General features: G+C 32.0%; 1 protein-coding gene across 4 annotated transcripts in view; it reads left to right on the top strand.

The window, feature by feature from the left end:
* Positions 1–13,647, top strand: part of LOC148944547 (DNA-binding protein RFX2-like) — a 193,090-nt gene that overhangs the window by 13,949 nt on the left and 165,494 nt on the right. For all 4 annotated transcript variants that reach the window (XM_089100803.1, XM_089100800.1, XM_089100801.1 and 1 more), the window contains exon 2: positions 10,233–10,313. In XM_089100803.1, coding sequence (XP_088956929.1) covers positions 10,293–10,313 — 21 coding nt within the window. In that variant the 5' untranslated portion in view covers positions 10,233–10,292. The remainder of the gene's footprint in view (positions 1–10,232; positions 10,314–13,647) is intronic.

Genomic DNA, 13,647 nt, shown 5'->3' with positions numbered 1-13,647 from the left:
TGTTTATACTTTCCAAGACTGTTCAAGACTCATATAGTTTTGACATTTCTTTTAACTCTGCCATTTTTGTAGCTCATCGTGTTAGTTTTCTCTGAAAACAATCTATTGCTTCTATACATTTCTATTTGACCGGAAAACTGCACCTCAAACTTTGTGGAACATGCATTTTCTTGCATGAAACACCAAAATATAATAAAATGTCAAGTTTTGGAGTGTTCCACCACTCGCAAAGCAAGTGCCATTGGTATTTTTGAATCCGCATGGGCAATTTAGGGGGTGGAGGGTAGGTCAATTCTCGTATCAGCCCCATTCCGTCGTGGTATGGTTCACATTTTCAACACCTGGCATCCGGACTATCATATAATCTACCAAGCATACAACTACCCCAAATCAGTATCAATAAATAAATGAAACCCAAAACGAACAAAAATTAAAATAAATATTAGAGTCAAACTCAAAACGAGCATAAATTAATGTGAGTAGGGTTCAAAACCCCTATGCTTTCTAAAAGCCAGAATGAAAGATCTTAAGCCGAACTGGCCAGCCATGACAAAAAACCAACAAAGAGAAAAATCTCTAAAAAAAACAAACAAATGAGACTGTGGCCAGTGGAGAGAAAAGAAAACAACAAAAACAAAACAACGCGGATATTTCGCCTGTATACAAACAAGGCGTCTTCAGCACGAAAGACACACAAGATAAAAAAACAAGATAAAACTAAAAACCACCACCAAAAAAAAACAAAAAAAAAAAAAAAATGTACAATCGGCGCAAACTGATCCACGTAGGGAAAAGATGCAATATAGAGTTACTTCAGTGAGGACACCAGAGTAACTGAGGTAAAAAATAAAAAAACTGTAAATTACTTTAATTATTCAGTTGCGAAATAATCCTTTTGTTAGCTATTACTGAAGCAAATCGTTTTGGTCTAGCAGGTAAAATAGTCCCCTGGTGATTATTTAAAATCTTTACTCCCTTATTGACTGTTGATTCATTCTTTAGAAGGTTATCATAAATTAGATCAATATTTAAATCACCCGTGTTCATATTTATGGAAAGGTTTGCAAACATATGTTTTTTAATGCTTATGGCTTCTCTCGCCCATTTGGTGTAATAATTATCATTAGTAACAGCAAAAGCTTCATGAAATCTTACCAAACTAACTGGTTTAAGCCAAATATGCTCTTATAAAGCTGAAACAAATGTTCCTGTATGTCTGCCTCATCGTAGGTTTTTTTTTCAATTGAATTTTGGTGTTCAATAAACCTTTCAACCAATTGTTGGTGAGTCCTACTAATATAGAACTTCCCACAAGAACACAGAATTTTGCTTACCCTACTTACTAGGTTTTCCCGCGTTAAATCCCTTCCAGAACAAAAAAACCAACCCATTGACCTCAGCGATTTGAAACATGTATCAATATCAAATTTACATAAAAACAGTGAAAGTTTCTCACCCAAACGAGGTAAATATGATAATGAAATAAAGCTTTTTGATACAACTAAATCTAAAGATTGAGAAACCTCAATAACCCTACTATTATGTTTAACCCGTCTATTTTCAATTATTTTATCAATGAAATTAATTGGATAACTATTACAAAACAAAATATCACTCAAGTAAAGTAAGTCCGAATCCAGCAATTCCTGTGAATAAATTCCATAGGCTCTATGCACTAATAGAATTACAAACCTCCTTTTCACCAACAGAGGGTGACAAGACTTAAAATTTAAATACTAATCGTTGTGCGTTGGTTTTCTTTAAATAGACAAAAGAAAATGGAGATCTATTTTAATTAATAATATATCCAGAAAAGGTAATTTATTATTGTCCTCAAACTCAACTGTAAATTTAATATTATCATCAAAACTATTTAAATGTTTACAAAAAAGGTCTAAGGAGCCCAATCCATGTTTCCAAAAGCACACCACATCATCCATGAACCTACCCCATAATCAATGGGAGACTCTAAAACTGTTTATACAGGAGGTTTCAATGGCATCTATGAATAGATTTGCCAATAAAAGAAAGAGAGAAGCCCCCATAGGTAGCCCAAAAATTTGTCTATAAAACTCCCCTCGAAAACCAAAATAAAAAGAAAATTCATTTACAAGCATAATTAGTCTTATAATGACATCAATATCAAGACTAGCAAACGTCACATCCTTTATTAAATCAAATTGTTTTTGTCATTTAATTTTTAAAATATCATCTCATCTTTTTAAATCACAATTTGAATACATGGACACAACATCAAAACTGCAAAGAATTGAACTTTTCTCCAGCGTGAAATTTCGCAATTTATTAGTAAGATCAGTCGAATTGTTTAAATATGATTTTTGTGTTCCCAGAAGTAGACGCACAGCTACCGACAACCATTTTTCTAATTTTGAAACAGGTGACAGAAAAGTTGACATAATGGGACGGAGGGGGGATCCAGTCTTATGAATCTTAGGTAGACCATAGATCTTAGGGGCCGAACAAACCCTAGGATAATATTTGTTCTAAAACTGTGGGGTAATGTGAAAATTACTTTTAATTGACTCTATTTCCATTCTTTTTGATTTTAAAAATTTAACTGTGGGATCAAAATCAAGTTTTTTGTACGTAATAGTGTCAGATATAATGGGTTTGCTATGATTATTATCGTCTTCAGAGTTCATAATTACGATTGTCTGTCCCTTATCAGCTCTGGTGATCGTAAGTAATTTATCCTTTTTCAAATCAGAAAGGATTTTAATGTCATTTTTTTGTGAAATATCTTTACCTATTAATTTCATATTAAAGGTGTTCAGATTTCCTAAGATCTCAGATTCGAGCTATTGAGGAGTATAAACCTTATCTATAGCAGCCATAATTCCCGACTCAACCTTTGAAATTATTTTTGAATAGGGGACTGGTGTTGGAAAACCAAACTTAGAGCCCTTCGACAAAACGGCTTCCTGTTGAATATTAAGAGGCTTAGAAGACCAATTCTTAATTGCTGGACCCAGACAATGACGAGGATAAAAAAAATCTGAATCTTGAAAATTTTCAAAAAAGAGTTTATTATACTTGTCAACCAACCGAACCTTGGACTAATGAAAATCAGGGCGAAAAGATATAATAGCCTCATCATTAATTCGTATAAAATTGTAAGACGTATGTTTATTTCTTAAAAATTTTTCAAAATAATCTAAGTCCTTAGAAATTTGAAAACGTCTCTGCTTTTGTTCCTAAATTACGAAATTTAGAGCTATTATGCTTAATTTATTTTTTAATTTTGTTTCATTTTCAGTTCCAAAATGGGTCCATATTTTAAAAGATTTCGGAATCACTGATTACTTCTTGCAATTTTTTAAGAACATTTGTTGATTTAATAGATTTGCATGTTTTTTAACTAAAGACATATAATAATTGACAGAAGCGGCTAATTGTTGCCCTTAAAATTGACTAATGGAATATATTAAGCCTAACTGGCCAGCCATGACAAAAACAAACAAAGAGAAAAATATCTAAAAAAAACAGATAAACAAGAATGAGTCCATTGGAGAGAAAAAAAAATAACAAAGATATTTCGACTGTTTACAAACAAGGTATCTTAAGCACAAAAGAAATACAAGAAGAACAAGATAAAAAAAAAACAAGATAAAACTAAAAAACCAATAAAACCACCACCAAAAAAAAAAAAAAAAAAAAAAAAAATGTACAATCGGCGCAAAATGATCCACGTAGGGAAAAGATGCAATATAGATTTACTTAAGTGAGGACACCAGAGTAACTGAGGTAAAAAATAAAAAAAACTGTAAATTACTTTAATTATTCAGTTGCGAAATAATCCTTTTGTTAGCTATTACTGAAGCAAATCGTTTTGGTCTAGCAGGTAAAATAGTCCCCTGGTGATTATTTAAAATCTTTGCTCCCTTATTGACTGTTGATTCACTCTTTAGAAGGTTATCAAAAATTGGGTCAATATTTAAATTACCCGTGTTCATATTTATGGAAAGGTTAGCAAACATATGTTTTTTAATTCATATGGCTTCCCTGGCCCATTGGGTGTAACCCTTATCATTAGTAATAGCCAAGGCTTCATCAAATTTTACAAAATTATCTGGTTTAAGCCAAATCTGCTCTGCTAAAGCTAAAACGAAAGTTTCTGGAGGCTTGCTTCATTGTAGGGTTTTTCTATTGAGTTTCGGTGTTCAGTAAATCTTTCAATAAATTGTTGGTGAGTCCTACCAATATAGAACTTCCCAAAAGAACACGGAATTTTATATACCCCACTTACTAAATTTCCCCGAGTTAAATCCTTACCAGAACTAAAAAAACTACCCATTGGCCTCAGCGATTGGAAACATGTATCAATACCAAATTTACGTAAAACCCGTGAAAGTTTCTCACCCAAACCAGGTACATATGGTAATGAAATGAAGCTTTTTGATACAACTAAATCTAAAGACTGAGAAACCTCAATAACCCTACTATTATGTTTAACCCGTCTATTTTCAATTATTTTATCAATGAACTTAATTGGATAACTATTAGAAAACAAAATATCACTCAAGTATAACAATTCCGAATCCAGAAATTCCTGGGAACAAATTCTAAAGGCTTTATGCACTAGTGAAATTACCACCCCCCTTTTCACCGACAGAGGGTGGCAAGAGTGAAAATTTAAATACCTATCGTTGTGTGTTGCTTTTCTATAAATCGAGAAAAGTAAATGGAGATCCCTTTTAATTAATAAAATATCCAGAAAAGGCAATTTTTCATTTTCCTCAATCTCAATTGTAAATTTAATATTATTATTAAAACTATTTAAATGCTTACAAAATAGGTCTAATGAGTCCAATCCAGGTTTCCAAACTCAAACCACATCATCCATGAACCTACCCCAGAAGCAATGGGAGATTCTAAAACTGTTTATAGCGGAGGTTTCAATGGCATCTATGAATAGATTTGCCAATAAAGGAGAAAGAGAAGCCCCCATAGGTAACCAAAAAATTTGTCTATAAAACTCCCCTCAAAAACCAAAATAAAAAGAAAATTCATTTACCAGAATAATCCATTATTTCTGACACTATTAGCCTACATACAAAAAACTTGATTTTGATCCTACAGATAAATATGTAAAATCAACAAGAAAGGAATTAGAGTCAATGAAAAATAATTTTCACATTACCCCACAGTTTTATAACAAATATTATCCTAGGGGTTGTTCGGCCCCCAAGATCTATGGTCTACCTAAGATTCATAAGACTGGATCCCCCCTCCTCCCCATTATGTCAACTTTTCTGTCAACTTTTTCAAAATTAGGAAAATGGTTGTCGGTAGCTTTGCGTCCACTTTTGGGAACACAAAAATCATATTTAAAAAATTCGACTGATCTTACTAATAAATTGCGAAATTTCACGCTGGAGGAGAGTTCAATTCTTTGCAGTTTTGATGTTGTGTCCATGTATTCAAATTGTGATTTAAAAAGGTGCGAGGATATTATAAAAAGTAAAATAGAAAAACACTTTGATTTAGTACAAGATGTGAGGTTAGCTAGTCTGGATATTGATGTCATTATGAGACTAATTATTCTTGTAAATGAATTTTCTTTTTATTTCGGTTTTCGAGGGGAGTTTTATAGACAAATTTTTGGGTTTCCTATGGGGGCTTCTCTTTATCCTTTATTGGTAAATCTATTCATAGATGCCATTGAAACCTCCGCTATAAACAGTTTTAGAATCTCCCATTGCTTCTGGGGTAGGTTCATGGATGATTTGGTGTGCTTTTGGAAACATGAATTGGGCTCCTTAGACATATTTTGTAAGAATTTAAATAGTTTTGATGATTATATTAAATTTACAGTTGAGTTTGAGAACAATAATAAATTACCTTTTCTTGATATGTAATTAATTAATAGAGATCTTCATTTTCTTGTGTCTATTTACAGAAAGCCAACACAAAACAATATGCATTTAAATTTTCATTCGTACCACCCTCTGTTGGTGAAAAGGAGGGTTGCAATTTCAATAGTGCATAGATCCTATGGAATTTGTTCCCAGGAATTTCTGGATTCGGAATTTTTATACTTTAGTTATATTTTTTTTTGTAATATTTATAAAATTAAGTTAATTTATAAAATAATTGAAAATTGACGGGTTAAACATAAGAGTAGTGTTATTGGGGTTTCTCAGTCTTTAGATTTAGTTGTATCAAAAAGCTTCATTTCATTATCATATGTACCTGGTTTGGGTGAGAAACTTTCACGGGTTTTACGTAAATTTGGTATTGATACATGTTTCCAATCGCTGAGGCCGATGGGTAGTTTTTTTTAGTTCTGGTAAGGATTTAACTCGGGGAAATTTAGTAAGTAGGGTATATACAATTCTTTGTTCTTTTGGAAAGTTCTATATTGGTAGGACACACCAAAAATTTGTTGAAAGGTTTATTGAACACCAAAAACCAATAGAAAAAACCCTACAATTAAGCAAGCCTCCAGAAACTTTCGTTTCAGCTTTAGCAGAGCATATTTGGCTTCAACCAGATCATTTTGTAAAATTTGATGAAGCCTTTGCTATTTCTAATGATAAGGGTTACACCCAATGGGCGAGAGAAGCCATAGAAATTAAAAAACATATGTTTGCTAACCTTTCCATAAATAGGGACACGGGTAATTTAAATATTGACCCAATTTATGATAACCTTCTAAAGAGTGAATCAACAGTCAATAAGGGAGAAAAGATTTTAAATAATCACCAGGGGACTATTTTACCTGCTAGACCAAAACGATTTGCTTCAGTAATAGCTAACAAAAGGATTATTTCGCAACTGAATAATTAAAGTAATTTACAGTTTTTTATTTTTCCTCATTGACTCTGATGTCCTCACTGAATTAAATATATCTTGCATCTTTTCCCTGCGCTGCTAATTTTGCGCCAATTGTACATTTTTTTTTTTTTTTTGGCTGGTGGGTTTTGGGTTTTTAGTTTTATCTTTTTTTTTTTTTTATCTTTTTCCTCTTTTGTGTCTTTCGTTATTAATACGCCTTGTTTTTTTAAAGGCGAAATATCCGCGTTGTTTTTGTTGTTTTCTTTTCTCTCCACTGGCCACAGTCTCGTTTTTTTTTTTTTTTAAAGCCAGAATATAATTTGTACTTTACTGAAAAAAAAAATTCAAATGAGTTTACTGAAAAAAAATGTGCATTGTCAATTTAATATACCTATTCTTATATTTATTACCTAAAATATTAATTAATTTTTGATTTCTTAAAGTTACAAAAGTGAAAATATGTTAAAGAATTGTTTTCAGTAAAGCGCCAATGACGCAGTAGGTTTTAGGCTTCTGCAGTGAGACGATACCAAAACTCTTGTTTGTAGTTTTTTTTATTCGTTTCAAGCTTGATTTACATATTTAATTTAAGTTTCACTCTTTTTAAGTTTTATTTATTCCTTTACATTAATATATATTGAATGTTTATTTGCATTGATTGTTTATTTAATTTCTGTTCGTTTCAAGTTTCATTTATACTTAAATAGCAAACTATTTTTTTTCGTCTTAAGCTTGATATTCATATTCAGTTTAAGCATTACTCGCTTTAAGATCTATTTATTCAATTATACTATTACTTGTTGTAAGTTTTTTGCTTTGATTTTTTATTTAATTTCCGTTCGTTTTGGGTTTAATTTATTCTTTAACTGTAATTTCTGGTCATTTTGAGTTTGAATTTTAACAGGTATTTGTATCTCCTGAGCTTAAGTTTAAAATGAACTTTACTTTTCTTTGAAAAACTTATTTTTCGGAAAGTTTTTTTTAATTAATAAACAATAAGTAACTCACCTTTCCAGACTCCTCAACCCACAAAAATAACCAAAATTCCAAATTTTATTACCATTTATTCAACTCATCAACACGGTATAAAACTTGATAAATTAAAATTGACCAGAGGTATGAGGCTCAAATCATTTTTTCTTTTACCTTGTTTGAGCAGAATACTGATTTTGGAAGTTTTAACTTTTATACACAAAGTTTTTTAAAGGTCAACTATGACAAGGCACTCTGGAGAGAGAAAGAGTGGACATAGGTGCTTCAAAGTATCTTCCCAGGTGATCCTTTTGACTTTTGATGCATTCCTGAGTTTTGTTCACTTAACTCAACTACATTCCAAGTTAAAAAAATCCCCTAAACTAGAATTTTGCCAACTAGTATTTGCAAATGTCATTCTTATGATTTCAGCAGAATTTTTAGGCCATATCAAGGCCTTTTCCCTAAATTTAAGAAATAAATTTTCAAATTGTTCATAGCTTAAAAATCAGGATTAAGCAAAGATATAAGTCTCAAAATACTCTCCTTATGCCTCATTTGAGCTGTAGCTTCAAATACAAAAATATCCATGAATAATGCTACTTTTTCTTGCTCAGACAGTGCCTATCTCAGACAAATGTTTTGATTAAAATGTATATTTCCTAAACATAAACAGTATGTTTTATTAAATCTTTATAATTAAGTTTCTCTAGGTTTGAAATTCTTTCTTCCAACTTGATAATCCAATTGGCAAGCCAGATCAACACAATGATGACAGAGCTGGTGGTATTCTAAAAAGTATGTTCTCTGCCTATTTCAACCAAGACAACCTAGGCCTTAATTTTTCACATGAAAAAGTCCCATCCACCCTTCATTATTTGGCTGGATGGCAAGCAGACCATATATAATGCCTCTGCAAAGCATTCGGAAGTTATCTTAGACCATAACATGACCTAGTAGAATAAAACAGAATTTGTAAAATAATCTAGTTTAAAGAGATTTTTGATCATAAAATAGCTAGCAGGCACAAAATGGGCCAGCTCTCCCTCTGTATTGCTAGGTTTTTACAAGAGGTTTAAATGTTTCAAGGTAGAATATTCCATAGAAGTGTTTGGAGGCTGCTGCAAAACAGGTCCGAAAAAGCTGGAAACCATTCAGAATATGGCAATAAAGTTGGTGTTGGGACTCCCAAATCATACACCAAGTTATAAAGCCAGGGTTCTCTCTGTAATGCCTACAATACAAGATAGGAGAAATCTGGGATTGAAAAATATTCCACAAAGATCCAAGCAGTTATTTACAATCATCCAGTTTTTGAAATAACCTTTGTCTCTAATCCTTTGGAAAAAGCAGGTGCCCAAATTGCCTCTTGGGTACTTTTTAAAGATTTATTTTTGACTTGGAAAGATGAAGTTATTTGGTTTCACCAATTCCAAGAGCCCCTCAAATGAAAAATTGAACCAATTGAAACTTGTTTGGAGCTTATCCCAGACAAAAATTTGAGTTATCTTCCTAGTCATATACAAGCTATCTTCAAAAAAACAAAAAATAAACGAAATAACAGGCTGCTTCATAAATTTCCTGCAAATATTTTCAGACTGTTCACTGAAAGGAAGCAAGGCAGCCACAGTTTCAGTTATTCCTTACATATATCCACTAGGTTTCCAAATGGCACAAATGAAGGAATTTAATAACCAGGAAAGATTCATTAACCTCAAAAAATTAAAAAAATACCTCTTGTCTTTAATGTTATACTTTTTCATTTATGGATAAAGGATAATTTTTTTTTGCAAAAACAAGAGTTTGATACTGTAAAAAACTGTGCAATAACTCTATACAAATTTATTCCCTGAAAACTAAGGAAAACCAGTGCTATAAGGCTGCATAAAGTTCTAATCAAACCCAAGCTGGAGATGCATTGCAATCTAAGTTAGAATTACCTATAGAGAGTCCAAAGACATGCAACCAAGTAGGTACTAATGGTCTGCATCGCACAGGTGCTGATGATCTCCTGATTCAATGCCTTCAGTTTGCAAATTGAAGCTCCCATCTATATCTTTCAGTCAAAAAGCACGGTGATACGATTCTGACCTGTAAGCTGTTGATAAATAATGTTTTTAGTGGCGTATCAAACCCCAGAATAAATATAATTTGCTGGTCAATATCTTATCTTGAATCAACATTGTCAGTGTTGGGTGGTATCTTTTCAGCCCTCTAAAAGTTCCTTTCTTTGGTTTCTGCAAATTTGGAACATGAATAATGATGCCAGTTGACAAAGGAGCTATTTACCTATTTATAGTCATTTCCAGTTTTCTGAACTCTGTAAGTACTTGGCTTTACTAGTTCATTGAAACCTCCAGAAAAAAGAAATTGATTTGTTCTCCAACATTTCTTTCCAAGCTTCAAATTTTTGTCTTTTAAAATTATTTTATATGTTTATTATTTGATGTTTTTTTTTGTAGTTTGAAGTTGATGGTGTTAGATTTACTGGTGACAAATCGTGGTGGATTTTCTTGGGTTTGATGGAGTCAGTTCGAACTCAGGTATTTATATTTTAGCAGGTTTATTTTGGAAATTCTTACACATTTTGAATTATTTTTGTTATTGGTATATACACCCTTTAAGCATGTAAACAGGCTCTTGCTTAGGAATTGTTTATGGTATTAATGTAAATACTTTCTAAGACCACACTGGCTATACATGATGTATGAAGCTAAGAGAGGAAAGGAAATAATAAATGAAAAATAAAACCAAAAAAGGGTGAGAAAACAAGGATTTTGTCAGCTGAGGAATTTGTCAGCCAGTGGTAAAATATGAAAACGAAAAACAAGCAAATATTTCGACAAGGACCTCCGCCAATTCGTCCTCAGTGCTAAAAAAAAAAAAAAGAAAAAAAAAAAAAACAACAAGAATCTAATCTATTGTACTTTACTGCACAAGATTTAAACAGACACTGATTGAAAGACCAAGCCAAAACCAATGAAAAAAGGGATTTACCAAAGAGATTGGGCAAGAATGTTTTGCCTTGCAATACTTTTTGCTTTTCTGCTATTTAGGTTTTCATTAGATATATGAATAGATTCTCTTAAATTTGACTGGTTGCAAATAACAGCTGAGTCTTTAGTATTAAATTGTTATAAATTGGGCTTAATGAAATGTCTCTGATGTCTCTATTTATAGCCAAATTCCTGTTTATATATTTTTTTTATCTCAATTACCTCTTTAAAAGATTGCGGTAGGCCATATACAGTAGATATTAAAGTTGCCCCCTAAAAATAAACAAGATGTGCAGGATTTTCAAGTAAATGTTTGGCCAAGGTGGAATTAAAGTTGCCATTTTTATATTTCGATTTTAGAGACTTGTCTTTTGAAACTTTGTGTTCATTCAAACGTTCGCCAAGTTGTTGATGGGTCCTACCAATTTAAAATTTCCCACATGAACACGGGACTCTGTATACACCACTACCCAGTAAATGGTCAGTTTTATCGTTTCCTGAGTTGAAAAAATTCTCAACTTTTTGTTCAGTTTTGAAAGAAACAGAGAGATTATGATTATTTAAAATTTTTCAAATTTTATCACTAAGTTTTGAAATGTATGGTAGGGTGGTGAAAGTTTTTTTCTCAATTGCCGGAACAACTGAAGCAAGGGGGACAGGCTCCCTATTTTCTTGTTTTATCTTTTTTAATCGTCTATCTATAGACGATTCTATATTTTAGATTATATATTAAAATATAATCTATATTTTAAAAGACAGTAGACTAATTACCCCTCAAATGTACAAAAAATTCTACCCCAAAAGATGTTCAGCCCCAATGTTTTGTGGTCTGCCTTAAATCCATAAGAAAGATTTTCCGTTACGTCCTATTGTAGCATGTTATAATTCTCCAGCTACAGGTGTAGGAAAGTTCTTGGCTACCATTTTTAAGCCTCTTTAAGCACACAGAAATCTTACATAAACATTTCCATAGATCTTGTTGAAAAGTTAAAATTTCCAAGTACAACAGAAAAAAATATCTTGTCTAGTTTCGATGCAGTTTCTATGTACACTTCATGCAATGTCCATAAATGTGAGCAGGCCTTACAAAGAAAATTAGAGGAAAACTCTGCTTGGTCAGATTACAAAACTTAGGAAATTGACACAATAATGACGCTTGTTCGTCTTTGCAACAATTTTTCTTCGTATTTTAAGTTCCGAGGCAAATTTTTCCTTCAAATCATGGGCCTATCCATGTGCACTGTTTTATCTCCTTATTTGGCAAATATTTACATGGATTTCATAGAACAATCTGCTTTGAATAGTTTCCACTTATAACACTCCCTCTGGTTTCGTTTCGTTGATGATATTCTTTCTGTTTTGGAACATGGACTGGACTCTCTTGGAGATTTATTTGTACATTTAAACTCTTTTGATTCAAATCTTCAGTTCACAATGGAACTAGAAGATTCAGGAAAGCTGCCTTTCTTGGATGTTTTGATTATAAAAATTACTAGCATTGAATTTTCTGTATACAGAAAGCCGACCCATAATGATTGGTATCTACACTTCTTGTCAAATCACCCTCCTTCTGTTAAAAGAGGTGTAATAATCTCTTTAGTCGACAGAGTTTTAAAAATATGTTCACTTAATAATGTAAATTCTGAATTAAATTATATCAAAAATTCTGCAATGGCTACCCAATAAACCTTATTGAAAATATCATAGATAGGCGATTAAAAAAGATAAAACAAGAAAATAGGGAGCCTGTCCCCCTTGTTTCAGTTGTTCCTATCTCTCAAAGAAAAAAACGTTTACCACTCTACCATATATTTCAAAACTTAGTGATAAACTTGGAAAAATTTTAAATAAACACAATCTCTCTGTTTCTTTAGAAAAACTGAACAAAATGTTGAACATTTTTTCAACTCAGGAAAAGATGAAACTGACCATGTACTAGGTAGTGTTGTCTACAGAGTCCTGTGTTCATGTGGGAGATTTTACATAGGTAGGACCCATCAACAACTTGGAGAACGTTTGCATGAACACAACATTTCAATAGACAAGTCCCTGAGATTGAAAAATAAAAATTACAACTTTAATTCCGCCTTGGCCCAGCATTTTTTCGAAAATCCTACACATCTTGTTCTTTTTGAGGAAGCAATTTTAATATCTACTGTTAGATTACGCAATCTTTTAAAGAGGTAATTGAGATAAAAAATTACATAAACATAAATTTTGCTATAAATAGAGACACCAGAGACATTTCATTAAGCCCAATTTATAACAATTTAATACTAAAAGACTCATTTGTAGTTTGCAACCAATTTAATTTAAGAGAATTTATTCAAATATCTAATGAAAACCTGAAATAGCAGAAGAGCAAAAAGTATTGCTAGGAAAACATTCTTGCACAATCTCTTTGGTAAATCCCTTTTTCATTGGTTTTGACTCGGTCTTTCATTCAGTGCCTTGTCGGATTTTGTGCAGTAAACTCCAAAAGGTTATAGTGTTTTTGTTTTTTTCTTTTTTTTTTTTTTTTTTTTTTGTTTTTTTTTTTTTTGTTCAGCACTGAGGACGACTTGGCGGAGGTCCTTGTCGAAATATTTGCTTGTTTTTCGTTTTCATATTTTACCACTGGGTTACAAAATCCTCGTTTTCTAACCGGTTTTTGGTTTTATTTTTCATTTATTATTTCCTTTCCTCTCTTAGCTTCATACGTTTATGGTATTATAATCCTCCCCTGAGAGAAAATTAGTACTTTAAAAGTTATGATATAAGTTTGGGATTCAAAAGCCAGAAACTGGAATTTAATTACAATTATACAGATATCTAATCTAGTCATGCTCTGGTGTGTAAGTTATATATGTGAAATACGCCTTTAAGTGCATTGTGTTACCTG

The sequence above is a fragment of the Artemia sp. Qi Xiang Cuo genome, chromosome 14 (genome assembly GCF_049724085.1).
Source record: "Artemia sp. Qi Xiang Cuo chromosome 14, ASM4972408v1, whole genome shotgun sequence".
Lineage (NCBI taxonomy): Eukaryota > Metazoa > Arthropoda > Branchiopoda > Anostraca > Artemiidae > Artemia > Artemia sp. Qi Xiang Cuo.
The sequence above is the reverse complement of the archived record's forward strand: the minus strand, read 5'-3'. Positions and strand labels throughout refer to the sequence as shown.